This window comes from Mastigoproctus giganteus, chromosome 8 (genome assembly GCF_048544385.1).
Source record: "Mastigoproctus giganteus isolate SK-2022 chromosome 8, ASM4854438v1, whole genome shotgun sequence".
NCBI classification, from domain to species: Eukaryota; Metazoa; Arthropoda; class Arachnida; order Uropygi; family Thelyphonidae; genus Mastigoproctus; species Mastigoproctus giganteus.
The window spans coordinates 140053904-140072204 of record NC_143582.1 but is presented as its reverse complement, the minus strand read 5'-3'; the positions used below and the strand labels follow the sequence as shown (position 1 = coordinate 140072204).

The 18301-nt window shown below is 38.7% G+C and overlaps 1 protein-coding gene across 1 annotated transcript in view; it reads right to left on the bottom strand.

Moving 5' to 3' along the window:
- LOC150081858 (DNA-directed primase/polymerase protein-like) overlaps positions 1 to 18301 on the bottom strand; it is a 188712-nt gene that overhangs the window by 12435 nt on the left and 157976 nt on the right. Inside the window, exon 11 of the mRNA XM_090379767.1 lies at positions 11523 to 11617. Coding sequence (XP_090235893.1) covers positions 11523 to 11617 — 95 coding nt within the window. The remainder of the gene's footprint in view (positions 1 to 11522; positions 11618 to 18301) is intronic.

The window sequence follows — 18301 nt, the reverse complement described above, 5'->3', positions numbered from 1 at the left end:
GATCCGTCAAGGCTTTATACACCTCAATCAGATCACCTCACAAGTGCCTAGTTTCCAGACACTGTAATTTGCAAGATGTAAGCCTTTCTTCGTAAGAGCAACCCTTTGTTCCATTCACCAATGTTGTTGTCCTTCTCTGTACTCGTTCCAGCAGCTCTACATCCTTCTTAAAATGAGGCCTCCGGTATACAGTACTCAAGGTGTGGCCTTACCATTGCCTTATACAAGGGGATAATCATGTCCTTATCCCTGCTAGAAAAATTCCTGTATACCATTGACAAGACACCATGAGCTACTCTTGCAGACCGTCTACACTGCTCAGAAAACTTCATATTTGCCTGCACAATTACCTTTTCACTCTCTACCACTGTCAGTGTAGTACCACACAATTGATATGTTCCTCTGGGTTACTGCTTCTCATATGCAGTACTTTACATTTGTTAATGTTAAACTTCAGTTGCCACCTCTCAGCCCACCTACTCAACTTTTCTAGATCCTGCTGCAGCAGTGTACTGCCATTAGTGTTATTAACAACCTGCCGACCTTCATACAGTCTGCAAACTTGGACATTAAGCCTGACATACTGTCATCAATATCATTAATAAATACAGAAAACAACAATGGACCCAACACTGAATCCTGGGGGACTCCACAAATAACATTAGTCCACAAAGAGCAGCGTCCACTGATTACCACTCTCTGTCTTCCCCCATCAACCATCCCTTTATCCATAGCAGCAATTTGACTTCAATGCCACACTGCTCCAATTTGTGCAGAAGTCTTCCATGTGTAACAGTATCAAAAGCCTTTCTAAGATCCAAATATATGATATCAAAGTTATTCCTTGCATCCAGTTCTTTTGTGACCAGATCATAGTATCCAATCAAACTGGTCAGACAAGACTTCCCCTTAACAAAACCATGCTGTGTCCGAGCTATAACTGAAGTCTTGTCTAGATGATCCTGTAGTGCTTCTTTAACCAGTGCCTCCATTAATTCCCCTTGAAAAGAGGTTAAACTAACAGGTCTATAATTGCTTGTGTCACCCTTTGATCTTCTTTGTGAATTGCAGTCACATTTGCACATCTTCAGTACATGGGTACCTCCATTGAGTCCAAGAAAGCTCTCATAATTATGGCTAAGGGTTTGCTTATTTCCTTTGCTGCCTCCTTTAATATAACTGGATAGATTCCATCCACCCCAGTTGCCTTTCTTATGTTTATCTTCAACAATTTCTCCTCCACTTTGGTCTCAGTTATCACAACACTATCTAGCTTACTGCCAGAGTTTAATACACCTCTGGCATTCCCCTCCCTGAATGACCAATCCACCAATCCTCCTCATGTGTGAATGTAGATTCAAATATTCATTTAGTTTGTTAGCTACCTGAGCAGGATCATCAACAGTTGAACCACTGACATCAAGTGGACCAATCTGATTAATCCCCTTCCTTCTAGAGTTTGCATAAGTAAAGAACTGTTTTCTGTTTTTCTTTGCATCCTTTGCCAAAGGTTTCTCGTAATCTGCCTTTGCCTGCAGATTATGAGAAACTTGGTTACAGACCCGCTTATATCTATCATAGGCTTCCATGTCACCTGTTGAATTATATGTTTATATGTAACCCATGCATATTTCTTCTCTGCCACATGTCTAATCAGTTCATCTGACATCAATTTAGGCCTATATCTTGAACAATATTTCTTAGTTAGTAGGAAAAGCCTAGTAGTTTCCAAGATTAATTCTTTGAATACTTCCCATTTTGAATTTGCTGTTGGTAACATCATCAGTTGGTCCCACCGCACAGAATTTAAATACTGTCTCAGACCACCATAGTCACCTTAACAAAAGCCAAAACCCTTCCCTTTACTCCTGATGGCAGTTGCCTCTTTGAGTAAATCCCACTTCAGCACACTGTTGTTTGGTTTTTTTTTTTTTTTTTAGAAGTATTAGCAACTAAGGCCATTTTGCTCCGGAAATATGCGGTGGTCATTCCCTGACCTTTCCGCATCCTCTGTATTTAGTGGTCACTGGCTCGAACCCTGGTCTAATCTAGAAGCGTGTGTTACGCACTGCTGCTCCTGCCCACCTGGCTACAGAGGTGCCATGAGGAGTTATTCAGAGAGGGGAATGCCAGAGGTGAAGTAAACTCTGGCAGTGAGCTAGATAATTTTGTAATAACTGAGAGGAAAGTGGACGAGAAATTGTTGAAGATAAACATAAAAAAGGCACCCGGGGTGGATGTACCGCAATGACTTCCAGCAGTCTCTGAAATACCCTGCATCTTGTTTTCCCGGCTGCTGCTGCTCATTCCAATAGAAGCAGTGCAAGAATCACTTTCATCTCTGCCAGTGGCTACTGTTAATCTATTAGTCCTTGAATCCCCCGAAGCTAGCAGTTTTCCGACCCACCTAACACTGCCTCGATAGCATCAGCAAATATTCTTGCACCCTTTCTATTTAAGTGTATCCCATCCCTGTAGAAGCAGTCTCTCCTGTTAACAAGCACAGAAGAGGCTGAGAAAAATTCTGCCCTTTGAGCTTTGCACTCCTGGGCCAAATTGATCGACAAGGTTCTCATCATATACTCCCTCCTATCGTGTCTGGGCAGAATTGAGAACACTTTCAAATTCAACCTAACTCATGGCTTTTTTTTTTTCAACACTGACCTGTACTTGTTAAGTAATTCCGCCAGTCTCCTACTCTTAATATCATTAGTGCCAACGTGTACAACAACATCACCTTTTGTGCCCTTAAAAGATGATATCTGTTCTATGTCATCAACCTTTGCCACTGGCAAACATACCCTGTTCCTGTTCCACCTAACCTTTTTGCACAATATGTTCTCCGTTTCCCTGACAATAGAGTCACTGACAACAACTAGTTCTTTCGGGAACAGCAATCTGCCTTTAGGGTTGCCGCTGTATTGCGTGATGTTGAAGTGCAAGCTCTTGCATTGATGTGGGCAGCTGAGAGCGATGGGCTCCTCAATTTAAATCATTCAAGGGCTTTCATCCTGTCCTTCAAGCTCTCATATAGGCCCATAACAACACTGAGTTGGCACCTGATTTCCTCGCACTCCTTAGATCAAGCACACACAAAGACATTCTCCTTAGTAATATCACAAAGGTGTTCAAAATTGATTCTTATAACGGACCATATGATAACGATGAAAGTGTAGTGCAATTTCCATTACAAAAATGACCTTTTACAGAGATAAATAGCTTAGTTATATAGAGAAATTTTCAAATTCCAAGGTCTTGGAACAAATTACCAAAAAAATAATAATAATAATAATAAATAATATGTTATTGGGTTCACATTAAAATATTTTCAGGACACCTCCATTTATTCCTACGGGATGCAAAATATGTTTCCACGATTTTTTTGTTTGCACTGGCTGGAAAAAACTTACATAAAGTCGAATTTCTGTAAGTTGAGTATTACATAAGGCAAGGAGTGGCAGTATTATTATTACTGTTGATGGAGGAACTTGTTCACTATCTACAGTGTTAAGAATCAAGACACTGCAGTTCCATGTAAATGTTCTCTGGGAGGCCTATTGCTGTTAATTTCTTATGGAGGCACTTTGGCACCATGATGGCGGTTGACATAGCCATCAGGATGGTCATTACTTGTTCCATATGCCACGTTCTTTGATATCCTGTCTTAGATCTGTGTACTTCTTGATCTTTTCCTTGTTGGTTTTCTGGAGTTTGCTGGCATTAGGCACTGCTATGTCAATCAGGTAGCCATTTCCTTCTTGTCAGTGGGGGTTATGTCTGGTATGGTGTGTGGGATCACCTTGACCGTTATTATGGCACAGTCCAGTATAGTTTGTGAGTAGGGCTCTTTAATATGGCCTGAGCTTTGCACTTGTAATATGGTACTCTTTCTTTGATCGCCTGGTATTTTTGCGATAGTGTCTTACATATTTTTTGTTTTGTATATTTATTGATGATATTGATGAAGGTATATCAGGCTTAGTGTCGAAGTTTACAGATGATACAAAGGTTGACAGAGTTGTTAATGACAGCAATGGCAGTGTGCTACTGCAACAGGATCTAGAAAATTTGGGCAGATGGGCTAAGAAGTGGCAACTGAAGTTTAACCTTGACAAATGCAAAGTACTGCATATGGGTAGAAGTAACCCCAGAGAAACGTACCAACTGTATAGTACTACACTTAAGGTGGTAGAAAATGAAAAAGACCCGGGAGTAATTGTGCAGTCAGATATGAAGTTTACTGAGCAATGCAGACAGGCTGCCAGAGCAGGTCATGGGGTTTTGTCAATGATATATAGGAATTTTGCTAGCAGGGAAAAGGAGGTGATTGTCCTCTGTATAAGGCAATGGTCAGGCCATGCCTTGAGTACTGCATACAGGTCTGGAGGCCTCATTTTAGGAAGGATGTAGATTTGCTTGAGCATGTACAGAGAAGAGCAACAAGATTGGTGAGGGGAATGAAGGGATCCTCTTACCAAGAGAGGCTTAAGTTCTGCAAATTGCAGTGGCTGGAGACTAGGCACCTGCGCGGTGATCTGATTGAGGTGTATAAGGCCTTGAATGGGTTGAGCATGCTGAATTCTGATGGGATCCTTCCACTTGTTCAGATTACGAACATAAGGGGGCATAAATTCAAAATGTAGAATAGATGTGCGGAATTTTGCCTTTAGCCAGCAGGTGGTTAATTGCTGGAACAAACTTCCATCTGTCGTTGTGGAAGTTGATAGGTTAAATAAATTTAAGGAGGAACTGGAATTGGAGAGAATGGTGTGATTTTTTTTTTTTTTTTTTGCTGATGCTGTATAAGCTCATACACTTGCTTTCTTGCATCACATGCCACTACTACTACTATTATCCTGGTGACCTGGGGCCAGGTGGCATCATTGACACATATCATCTGTCACTCCAGGGTCCTTGGCAATGTATTTGTTGTAGTTCGTAGTGCTGATTACCTGGTGGTGAGCATGAATCCTCATCTCGAGGAAGAACCTACCACTCTTCAGCCATACATTAGAAGCCATTTTATCTATGTAGGCTTGATGGAGGTAACTGTAGTGTCTCCCATGGAGTGCCTTCTTTGGCCATCTTTCTGTCTTTGTTTCTGCTGCCTGTGTGAGCAGGATAGCCTTCTTAAAGTTCAGTAGTGTATGCTGTTTATCTTGTTTGTGGCTTGATGGATTGGCACTGTGTTTTGCAGGAAGTAACCCCTCAGGTTCTCAATCACCTTCTTTTGTTGTTCAACGAGGTCTGTCAAACCCCTTCCCTCCTTTCCAGGCTCTGGTAAGTCTCTCGATGGCCGACTTTGGGTGGTATTGATAGCTCTTGGACATCATTATCCTGGTCAATCTCAATCTCCTCCAGCTCAGTTTTTTTTTTTTTTTTTTTTTTTTTGATTTGGTAGTTGTTGGCGCATCGGCTTCTGTGGCCATATTGCACCTCCCAAGGTTTTTGCAGTACTTTGATCCAAGCCCGAGGCGGGAATCGAACCCGCGACCTTTGGGTTGCCGGGCAGGTACTTTACCCACTCGGCTAGCCCGGTCGGCTCCAGCTCAGTTGGTCCAATCTATAATCTCAAAGGAGTACGTTAGTACTGGGACTGCATGGGTGTTTATGACTCTAACCATGTTCTCACCATTATTTGGCTTTGATTTTAGCAAGCTCCACAGTCTCTGATAGTATTTCTCAGTCAAGTGGGCATTCATCTCCATGTGTTCTAACTACTGAGCATACATTATTCACAGTTATTTGTAGCTCGCTTCCTCTGCCATGGCTTCAATCTCTTCACTGCTCTTCAGTGGGTAGTTTCAAATGAATGGATTTTCCTATTGCAATCCATGGGTCTTGCATTTGCCTAGGCCAAATTGCATCCTGATGTCAGCGTTGAACTCTTTGGTGATCCAGAGTAGCTGTTGGAGTTGATTCTTTGTTGCCACATAGAGTCTGATGTCATCCGTGTACTTCAAGTTAGAGAAGGTGTATGGGTTCTTCCTCCCTTCCTTTAGGGTATATCTATACTTGCTGTTATTGAGCATGGTGAATGGACAGTGCTAGACAGAACCATGGTGGGCTCAGGGCATCTCCTTGGAAGATTCTTCTTCTTCTGATTGGAATCAGTTTGGTCACAACGTTCTCAGCCTTGATAGTAGTCCTCCATTTTGCCATGGCTGCCTCTAATAGGAGTGTTTTTGGCTGATTGACTTTGTTGATCTTCAATGTCTCAATCAGCCAGCAATGGGGCACAGATTCAAAGGCCTTGCAGTAGTCGATGTAGGCTATGTACAGGGTGTGGTGCTTCTTGTAGGCTTGCTCCATAACTGCAGCATCTATGGACAATTGCTCCTTGAATCCTTTGCTCATCTGTTTATGGCTTGATGACTTTCTGGCTCTCCAAGTGGTCTGACATCTTAGTTATGCACTGGTCAGGATCTTATACATTGTTTGGGAAGAAGTGATAGTCTTTACTTCACCAGGTTTGTGGTGTCTTTGTCCTTATCCTTCAGATAGGTGATTCCTTGAATCAGAGCCTCTTTGATTGTGCCAGGGATCCTTATCATCTGAGTGAACTGCTCTCTGCTGTGTGTGTGTGTGTGTGTGTGTGTGTGTGTGTGTGTGTGTGTGTGTGTGTGTGTGTGTGTGTGTGTGTGTGTGTGTGTGTGTGTGTGTGTGTGTGTGTGCACGCGTGTGCGCAGCTGAACTTGTACCAGTAATTGTGAATGTTATCTATTCCCTGGGTTCACCAGTTGTGGGACTTCCTGATGGATTGTACTTCTTCCACCCAAATCTCTTAATCTATATCTCTTTTATGTCCCTTTTTTTCTCCAATTCTAAGTCTATCCAGGGGAGCATAGCCATTATTGCTCCATAAGTTACCCACAGAATTACACGAGTCTCTTCTGATCAGGAGGTCCATTGTCCTCCATCTCCTCTTGTCCAATGTTCGTGTAGAAGGCTCTCTGGTTTTCACCAAATATCTGGTTGTCTGTTTTCCTTGGGCACTCTTCCTATATTGATGAAGTCTCTTACTGAGTGCAAGGTGGCTCTGCTTGAGTGTGCCAGGTGTTCTTCGATCCTTTGATTATACATCTCATGCTTGCTGTGGATGTTGTCTTTTTTGAGGATGGTCTTCACTTTTCTGATCAGTTTTTTACTTCTGTTACCCTGATAGTACTGGGTCAGTTGGCCTATCTTTGCTTTAGCCCTTCTATCTTGTGCTGCAGCCTTCTTTCCCCAGGTTCCTTGTCTTTGGTGTCTTGTTTTCTGTTGGTCTGAAGTTTCCTCTTCCATTCATCCTGGTGGCTGCTGCAGCAATAAAGTATATGGCTGTGCGGATGGTATTTACAAAATTTTTACTGCAATTTACAAAACCAATTATTGTGTTTCTTCATTGTTGTTGAGATAATCTGGTAATATTGATTGATTGTGGTGGTCTGTGACCTGCCAGAGGATTCTGTTAGTCTCTTCTTTAGTATGGTGTGGGTCTTTGTGGAGTCCATTCCCTCAAATTCTGCTAGAGCCTTCTTCAACTCTTCTTCAATTATGAATATCACAACCTCGTTCGTTTTGACGATGGCTGCTCTGGGTTATAGTACTTGTACTTGCTGTTCCTCCTCCAGTCCACGTTCTTTTAAGTTGGTCACTCACATCCTGCTTGATTTTTTCCAAGATTGCAGCAGCTATCGGGTTCTTCATGATGATGGTCCATCTCTGGTCTGCTATTTGCCTTCGTCAGTCAGGAACTGTTCCAATCATTGTGTAGTTTTATCCTGTATTCTGATGAACATATTATTTTGATGCTCCACTTTGTGCATTGGCTTTTTCTTCCTTCGTGGGTGGTCACTAGTGCAGTTACACAGGAAGCACTTCCAGCTGGTTAGGCTGGATTGTCGACCTTCTCTTGTGCTACCACAAGAGACAGCACAACTTAATCCAATGCCTTCCTCAGGAGACAGTCTCCAACTTTCTGAACTGACCCCTCTGCCATAAAGAACTGACCCCTCTGCGTGCGAGTGACTTTATCCGGGCACCACACCCTTTTCATACAGAATGTTCAATATTTCTACTTCTCATCTTCATCCAGCTATGGAGGTGGACCTGTTAAGATTTGGCATTTGCATCCAGTGGTGGATGGTATTTATTGGGAGTGACACCAGTTGCCATCACTTTGACCTTTGGTGAGGTAGCTCAGAGTTAAAAAAAAAATAAAAAAAAACACACTACCCACCCTGTCTAATAATATGTCTAATTCTTCCTTAAATTTATTCAAACTACCCACTTCCACAACACCAGATTATAGTTTGTTCCAACAATCAATTACTCTCAAGTTGAAAGCAAATTTTCACATATCTGTCATGCAGTTGTTCTTTTTCAATTTCAGTTTATGCCTCCTTGTGAACATGTTGTCTGAGAAAGAGTTAGCATTAGCATTAGTAGAGGCATACAATGCAATAAAGAAAGCTTATGCAGCATCAGTCAAAAAAAAAAATCCTCCCATTTCACCTCTCCATTTGTTCCAAATGCCTGTCCAGCTCAGCTTTAAATTTATTTAGGCTATCAACTTTCACAACAAAAGATGGAAGTCTGTTCCACCAATCAATTACCCGCTGGCTAAAGGCAAACTTCCGAATATCTATTCTACAACTGACTTTCCTCAATTTGAATCTGTGCCCCCTCGGGTTCTTAATCTGAGCAAGAAAAAGAAGAATCCCATCAGCATTCAGCTTGCTCAAGCCATTCAAAGCCTTATTCAAAGCCTTCAATCCACCTTGCAGGTGCCTGCTCTCCAGGCACTGCAATTTGCAGAACTGAACTTAAGCTTTTTTTTGTAAGAGCACCCCTCACCAATCTTGTCCTCTTTTGCACTCGTTCTAGCAACTCTACATCCTGCCTAAAATGAGGTCTCCAGACCTGTACACAGTACTCTAGAATACCATCATCAATAAATTTGCTCAAATACCATCATCAATAAGTTTGCTCAATCTGTTTAAAGCCTTAATCAGCTATCTTTGCAAGTGCCTACTTTCCAAGAGAACTGAAATTTACAAAATCAGTCTTTTTTAGTAAGAGTAATCCCCCTCATATTCTTGACTTGAGGCTTCCAGAACTGTATACAGTACTCAAAATGTGGCCCAACCAATGCCATATGCCAAGACCAGTGGTTTTCAACCAGAGTGCCGCAACAACATTCCAGGGGTGCAACATAATTTGGGTTTAAGTTACTTAAACTTATTATTTTTTAATTTATATATTTATTTCATTATAAAAAGGAGTACAGTATCTTTTTAATTTTGTGGTGATCTATAATTGATGTTTACTTAGTACCTCTATATAAAGAATAAAATTATATATTGTATATATATAATTTGTACTATGAAATCTAATTTTCATAATTATATTATTGTAATAAATATCATATAACATATATATTTTTTAATATTTTATACAGGGTGATTCACTACCAGTGCGACAAACTTGCAGGAGGTGTAGGGGCACAAAGACGAATCGGAATCACATAGCATTGCAGGGTCCGAAATGCCTTCGTCATGCGGTAGAGGATGTTGAACGGGAGGCGGCGTGAACAGCGATCCCGCTAGAAGTCAGCATTTGCGAACCGTTTCTGTTGAAGAAACCAAGTAGCAAAAGTCCTCCGGAGTGGATATTATCCGCAGGCTCCAATGATTGGACGCGTTGCAGATGTTATGAACTCATGTGGTTTGTTAACAGTATCCTCCATACAGTGGATTGGGAAATACCCAATCGTTGGCCTATTGCTCGAGTATTCGTACTCGGATTGCCTTCTGCAAGACGTAGGACATTCTCCTCATTGTCTGGCGTCCTCGTCGTTCGCTCTCGATTCATGGTACCTCTCGTGAAACAACCAGTCTCACATAACCTTCTGTGCACATGTGCGAAAATCGTATGATGAGGAGCATACTACACGGTTCACCATTAGAATTATAGAATCCAAATTTTTATGTCCGAAAGGGGTTGCCGTCTCATCGTTCTGCTGCTGACCAACAAACAAAAAGGGCAGTCACACAAGAATACATAATCGTTCCTGTGTACAAATATCTATTTTTCTTCTGAACAGTATTTTTTTATATTATTTTGGAGTTTTTGTTTTCGTTTTTTTTTTCTTTTCAGATTTTTAATTTTTTGTCTTTGTTTTTCACTTTTGAAATTTTTATTTGATAGTTATAAATAAATACTGAACAAATATTCTAATCTTTGACTTATTTATTTTTGCAAATGAAAAAAGCGTAGGTAACTATTTGTAGTTAATCGATGAGAGTTCTAGTACTATTTTTTTTAGCGATACACCTCTGCAGGTCAGAGTTTTGTCAATGATATATAGGAATTTTGCTAGCAGAGACAAAGAGGTGATTATACCTTTGTATAAGGTTGGGTCACACCTTGAGTACTGTGTACTGGTCTGGAGGCCTCATTTTTGGAAGGATGTAGAGTTGCTAGAACAAGTACAGAGAAGGACAAAGATTGGTGAGAGGAACAAAGGGATACCAGGGGAGGCTTAAATTCTGTAAGCTGCAGCATCTGGTGACTAGGTACCTGCGAGGTGATCTGATTGAGGTGTATAAGGCATTAAATGGTTTGAGCAGGCTCAATGCTGATGGGATACTTTCCCTTGCTCAGAATAAGAACTGAGGGGCCATAGATTCAAATTGAGGAAAGACAGTTGTAGAATAGATGTGCAGAAGTTTGCCTTTAGCCAGTGGGTAGTTGATTGCTGGTACAGACTTCCATCTGTTGTTGTGGAAGTTGATAGCTTAAATAAATTTAAGGCTAAACTAGACAAACATTTCGAGTGACCGGATGGGTGAAATGAGAAAGTTGTTTTTTTTTTTTTTTGGCCGCTGCTCTATAAGCTTGCTTTCTTGCATCATATGCCTCAACTAATATAATGCTAACTTGTGTAATTGTGTTTATGACCTTCATAACAAGAATCAGGAAGCAAAAGAAAAGGCATCAATACATTTAATAATAATACATAGAAAAACAAGATTGGTAGCAACTAGCTCAGATAATTCAGCCAATCAAATGGTAGTCTGTTTTCATCAGATGACCAAATCTACATGGAAGCTTAACATAAAATCACATTCTGTGGCAATGAATTTCATTTCCATCCAAAAGATGAAAGTGCATAAATATTGATTAAAATACTGCTGCTAAGTTCAGGTGCAAAGGCAATATTTCTAGTTGTGAGAGAAGACCAACACTGGAATATGTCCCATTACTTATGAAAGCCACATCTTTGTTACAGATTTCATATTATTGCACACTACAAACAGGCCAAATAAGATCATCTAAGAAATAAGTAACTTCTACATATTTTAAGTTGCATGACAAGTTGAATGATTTTTTGCAGCCTGTTAAAAAAAAAAAAAAAAAAAAGAATAAGACAATTTATCAACTAGTCTGTTTTTTTTTTTGTTTTTTTTTGTTTTTTTTTTAATTTAACAACTAAGTTTTAAAACAGAATTAATATTTAACATTAACATCCAACTCACCAAAATTAGGTACTTTTAAAGAGGCTTCTTCTATATGACCATAATATCCTTCTTCCTGCTCAAAGGTTAGAATTCGAAGATCACTATTATTCCTCCTATTGAAAGTGTGAGAAAATCATATTTACAATTTTGATATACAACATAACTATTTACTACTAAGTTTTATCAGACCTTTCTGTGAAGCTGATATCACTATTCACACTTGGAGCATATCAAATGCAAGTAATAGAGCAGAGATCTATTAATGAAATAAAAAGAAAAATCGGGTATTTTTGTAGCAAAAGAATTGAGAATTGATTTTATTGATTTTAACAATAATAATAATAAAAAATTCACTAAATAATTACTCTTAAAAAATTGCTTTGATAAAGAAAACTGTTTGCTAAAACAATACAGGGTGTCTATAACTTATTCACTTGATTACTGAAGCAATTAAAAATTCATTATTATAAGTATTATAAAATAGTTTGCTGCACTAAATATAGCAACTCAAAGAATTTATCACACAACCACATTTCTTGATATTCTAAATGCTACTAAAGGTGCCTACACGTGGGCACCTTTAGTAGCATTTAGAATATCAAGATTCTAAATTTCTCCAAAACGCTTAGAATATTTAATTCTAAGCGTTTTGGAGCTTCTCTTGAGAAATGGAAGTCACTGCCTGTTCAGTCCAGTTTTTTTTACTCTGTGACATTAACTTTTTTTTGCATACCATTTGTCCTTTACACAGCCCCACATAAAAAAATCCATACATTGTTTGTTGGCAGAGTGAGCTGACTGAGTTTAACCAGTGAGACAACTTTCAGCAAATGAGCCATTAGGAACATGGAAAATTGACATGTATTGGTGTATTAGGCCAGAGAAAAATGAGAATTTTTGATAAAGGTGGCTCTGACTCAAACAGAGAATTTTCATAGTAAAGCATTATTTTGATAAGAAACCTTATGCACTGTGCCAAGAAGCTTTCCAACAAGTGTACGGCTTTGTCTGGCATCTCGATTTCTTGTAAGATGAGGTGCCAAACAAAACCATAATTTACTGCCTTATTGGAAAGTCTGAAGAGACAGAATCTGTGTGTGTGATTGAAAGCATAATCGCAGGTGCATGGTCATAAATGACAATGCCCTGGAAAATGTGAGACTCGGTTTATTGCGGTCTCCCTCTAAATCATTACAAAAACTGTTCCAACAAAGTTAGGAAAGGACATTAGTGATGATTTTCCCTGAAATTTTTCTCTCTAAATTACCATTCTTATACCATGTGAGTTTTTTAAATTTAGTTTATTTAGCCTATTGACTAAATTTACTATACAATTAGGTAACATTTCAGGAACCTTGCCAGAATCTTACTTTAGTATGGCCATGTACCATCTGATGATGGGATTACCCAACTGTATAGTACAGTTCTGCAACCTGTGTGCCACCAAAAGATGACAGGTGTGCCTTGCCGCGAACTTTGCTGAAGTTGTATGCCTATAAATAATATGATTAGAAATTAACAACTGAGAACTTTTACCTATCTTAAAAAATTACTGTACATTATTTACTCCCAATTATAGTTTTTATATATGTTTGTAACGGCATTTTTACTGAAACACAATGTTGTACATATGAGATGGTAAATTATTTTTTGTGTGAGTATCCAACACTCGCTTTCTCAAGTTATTTGCATGTTTGCCCTTTCAATATTTCTTATTTTGTCACTGCACTGACTGAAATAAGATGCTGCTCATTAAAGTTAGGTACGTATGTGCTGTTCCTTAAAAGCGTAAGGATTAGCAAAACAACTCCCGTCTTTTTTTTATTATTTTATTGGCTTGTTTTGATATCTGTCCCTGTTTCTCTGTGCTACTTCAACTTTATTACTTTGTTCCTGTGCTGATGCACCCACCCTTTCTTATAACACTATATTTTAAAGCGATAGTTATGCCCCTCCCTGTTTGAAGAGTATTTGTCCCGTGTCTATCACTTTCAGTTTCCTCAAAGCTGTGTTCTGAAATAGTCAGAAAACTGTGATCGCAAGCCATAACAATGTTGATTGTACTATTTTCTTTTTTTAACAATGGACAAGTTCCTCGTAAGGAGTATTCCATCCACGAGTGCAAGTCCTGAAAGTGACAAGCCCCCCAAAAAAAAAGAAACAGAAATTAAGTGTGCAGACAGTGTAGTGATAATTATTTGTCTTTTGTTTTTCTGGTGTGGCGATAAAACATGCCCAATCTCCGAGTGTGTCATGTATGGAGAAAAACTGATTAATGCTGCTATGGTTCCTAGTAAACTGAAAAGACATTTCTCAACAAAACATTCTTCTCTGGCATACAAAGATGTCAATTATTTTCGATGGTTGTTGCAACAAAACAAAAAAACAGGCAAAGTTCATGAGTCCGTCGGTACATGTTTCGGAAAAAGTACAGGAAGCTAGCTTTAAAGTAACTGAACTTATTGCAAAGGCCAAAAAGCCACACACAATAGCCAAAACTTTGTTAATGCCAGCTTGTAAAGAGATGGTGAAAATAGTTGTGGGCCCAGAAGCTGCTAATGAAATTTCAAAAATTCCACTCTTAGCTGACACAATTAGTTGCCAAGCCAGTGATTTGTTCAGTGACATTGAGAAAATCAACAGCAGTCAGTTCTCACTTCAGATCGACGAGCCCACAGATGTTAGTGGTCATGCTCAACTTCTTGCCAATGTTCGGTTCATCGTTGGAGATGTAATTGCAACAATTTCTTTTTTCGCAAAGTACTACCTGAGTGAGCCACTGGTGAAGAAATATTTAGTGTTACCAATGAATATATGCTCCAAAATGAATTAAATTGGAAGGATTGTGTTAGCATTTGCACAGGCAGAGCCACTTCCACAACAAGTCAAGTTAAAGCCTTTGGGTTAAAGTGTGCGAAGTGAATCCTGACATATGATGTGACCATTGTCTTATTCACCATGAAGCTATTGCTGCCAAGTCTGCCATCTGGTCTGAAAGTTGTGCTGGACGAAGCAGTAAAAGTCGTAAACTTCGTCAAATTGCAGCCCCTCAATTCGCGGCTTTTTTCCATTTTGTATCAAGAAATGGGATCTGAATACACCAACACTCCTGCCACATACAGAAGTGCAGTGGTTATCACGTGGCAAAGTGTTAATGTGCCTTTCTGAACTTAAGGAGGAGGTACAGACATTTTTAACAGTTGAGGGCATGAGTATGCAGTTATTTGCAGATGATGAATGGGTGACCAATTTGGCATATCTTTCCAATATTTTAATATTTTCGTTCACTTGAATGAATTGAACCAAAAAATGCGAGGCAAGAACGGAAATCTTTTTACAAGTATGGATAAGTTTCAAAGCTTTCAGAATAAGCTGTATTTGTGGATACAATGCATTGCAAATGGGTCATTTGAGATATTCCCAACTGTATGGCTGCTTGCTGCTGGTAATAAAGTGGTGAGGGACTTTATTAAAGAACATTTAGATAACTTGAGGCAGTAGTTCAAGGATTATTTTGGAGAGAGCATTGACGATTTCGACTGGGTTTGTGATCCATTTGTTACGGATGCAAAATGTCTTCTGATGAACGTACAAGAGGAACAAACAGATCTAAAGGCAGACAGAACACTGCGATTAAAACATCGTGAAGCACAGTTGGACATATTTTGGTTGTCAATAAGGGAAGAATACCCGGCTAGCTCCAAGATAGCAATTAATATGTTATTACCATTTTCAACTACATATTTGTGTGAACTGGGCTTTTTGACCTTGACTGAAATTAAAACATCAAAGAGGGAGAGACTCAGGCCCATTGATGAAAAAGTGAGGCTTTCATTGTCAACGATTCTGCCACGCATCAGCCATCTGTTTTCAGCAAAGCAGGCACAAGTATCACATTGTATGTATCATACTGAAGGTATGTGGAGTTATTTGGTTTAATACTAATAGATTTTTTTTTTTTTTTTTGCTTTCGTTTGCTTTTGTACAGTGATTTAGAGTTCATTAAATGTTCATATATGCATGAGCCAATTTCTGTTGGAACAATAATAATTGATTCTATTGTGACTTACTTGTGGTATAAGAGTGGTTATTTAGAGAGAAAAATTTTCATGTGCTTACAGCTACTTGTTTGTTGCATTTGGGAGTGTATTACATCAATGCCATTCATGAATTAGAGACCAGAAATCATGCCTCTAAGTTTCATTATTGTAATTAGGCCATTGTTCATAATAACATTCAAGTGTCAGACAAAACCTTTTTTTTTTTCCCAATGGAGCATGGTTTCATCTGACCAGCTATATTAATAGCCAGAATGATCAATTATGGAATTTGGACAATACTCATACATATCATGAAAGTCCGTTGTATTCAATTAAAACTGGCATTTAGTGTACATTCTCACAGTGCAAAATTATTGGCCCAATACTCTTTGAGGACACTCAGAACATTATCAAAATATTTTAATGCAGTTTATTGTTTTGCTTTGCTTTCAGTCAATGAGAGGTATTCCTGGTCTCAGCAAGCCAGAACTACTTAACATGCAAACAACCCAATTACGGCAAGAAATTTTTGGAGAAGGGTTTATGGCTCCCCTAGGTCTCCCAACCTATCTCCACTAGATTTCTTTCTATAGGCCCATCTCAAAGGTCTTGCTTACGACAGTAGCCCTCACACCATAGAACAAGTGAAAATTAATATCTCAGAAACTACTGCAAGAATAAATCAAACTCTTTGTCAAGTGGCACAGAATATGGTGAAATCAGTGAATGCTTGCATTCAGCAGAATGGTAAGCACTTCCAGTACCTTTTGTGAACTACATTTAAGTAATTTTTTACTGTTTCATTGTTTATTATTAATTACAGTCGGACCTCCATATAACGAAATCGATCGTTCGCCTGAAAAAATTCATTATACAGAAATTTTGTTATAAAGAAATATGACCTTTTCAACAATTAAAAATACTAATTCAACATTCAGCAATACAGTAAAATAAATCAGAAATATGTGGGAATGAATAAATTTTCTAACATTTTAAAACAATTAATTTAATGACTAGGTACATGACACACACAATATATTAGTACACTTTTAAGAATTATGTCGTAAAATATTTGGTTATTTTTTGTTGTACACTGGATTTTACTGTACATCGTTCCTAAAAATGTTTGCATTTGTTTAAGCACTCAAATTTATTTTCTGGCACATTTTATTCACACTGAAGGCAGGGTTTGATTTTCCTTTAGGGACCATAGGCACAGTGCCTAGGGTCTACAAAGGAAGGGAAAAAATTTAAAAACAGCAGGAGTTCACTCTTTTCACCATGGCTAGCAGAAAAATGAGCTGAAAAACATGCGCGATCAATTCTAGGAGCTTCAATTTCGAGAACATACGCTATCTAGCGACTGTTCTCGAAATTAGAAGAATCAAAGTGATGGTCGCTCCATCAATTGAGGTATTTTATCATTTATTATAGCTGAAACTTGAGTCACATTAATTGAAATGATTCAGAGTCAAAGTGTTAAAATAGAAGAAACATTTTATCCCTTTTTTAGCACATTTTGGAATAAAAGTGCCTAGGGCCTACAAACACCAAAATCTAGCCCTGACTAAAGGCTTCGATGCAAAGTTTCAAATGCTGCCAACATTTCATATTTGAAAGGTTTAATATTGCATCCATCGCCTTCATTGCTCTCATTTTCATCTAACTCATCGTCGATATTGTCACTAGTTCTTTGAATACTCTCCAAAATGTTGGAGTTACTTGGATATTCACCTACTATGACAACATTATCAATTCCTAAAGATTCTTCAAGAACAAATTCTCCACTGATCAAACCTCTTGCTTGGAGTTCTTCCCAAGATCGCTCAATGTCTTGTAGCAGTTCATCCCTCTCATCAAATGCCAATCTCCCAATTTAGCAGATTGGCATTTTAGCAAAACCTGCTTTTGTGAAACAATTCTTAATCGTTGTTTCCATCACATCTTGACTCCAAACTTTTTCCAACTCTGATATGCACATCGGCAAATCTATAACAGAATCTATAGGTTAGTTGGTTTCTATTCTCAGTATAATTTTTTTTCAGTATGCGCCCTCAGTAGTGCATTTTCAAATTCATGATAATGCCTTTGTCCATTGGCTGCAGTTTAGACAAGGTCTTCAGAGGGAAGAAAACAAGCTTCACAGTTGTAAAGTTCAAAATTACCGAGTGAAGATGGGCAGGGTAGTTGTCGACAATCAAAGCAATTTTTCTGTGTTCTTTCATCACCTTTCTATTGAAATTTAAAATCCACTGTACAAAAATTTCAGTTGTCATTCAAGCTTTTTTGTTGTAGTCCAACTCTAACGACTTTAATCCTTTGAAACATCAGGGTTGTTTACTTTTGCCTATTACCAAAAGCTTCAGTTTTTCATTACCAGCCATATTTGCACCAACCAAGACTGTAATTCTCTCCTTACTATTTTTACCATCTACACATTTATTGCCTTTGAAAGTCAGTGTCTTTTTTGGCAAACATTCAAAAAATAGACCTTTGTATTCTTCCATAATTTTTTTCAAAACTGTTTCTTTTCAACTCCACTTTCTTCTTCAATTGCTGCAACCCCATTTTCACCAGAAATAACTTTTTCAAGTAAGCGATGGTGCTTTTTAAATTTGTCCAGCCAACCAGAGCTGGCTTTGAATGTTTTATGCCCCAGAAAAGATATGTACTCCATCATCATCATCAGCCATTTTCAATCCACTGCAGGATGAAGGCCTCTCCAGCAACTTTCCAGTTCCTTCTGTTTTGAGCACT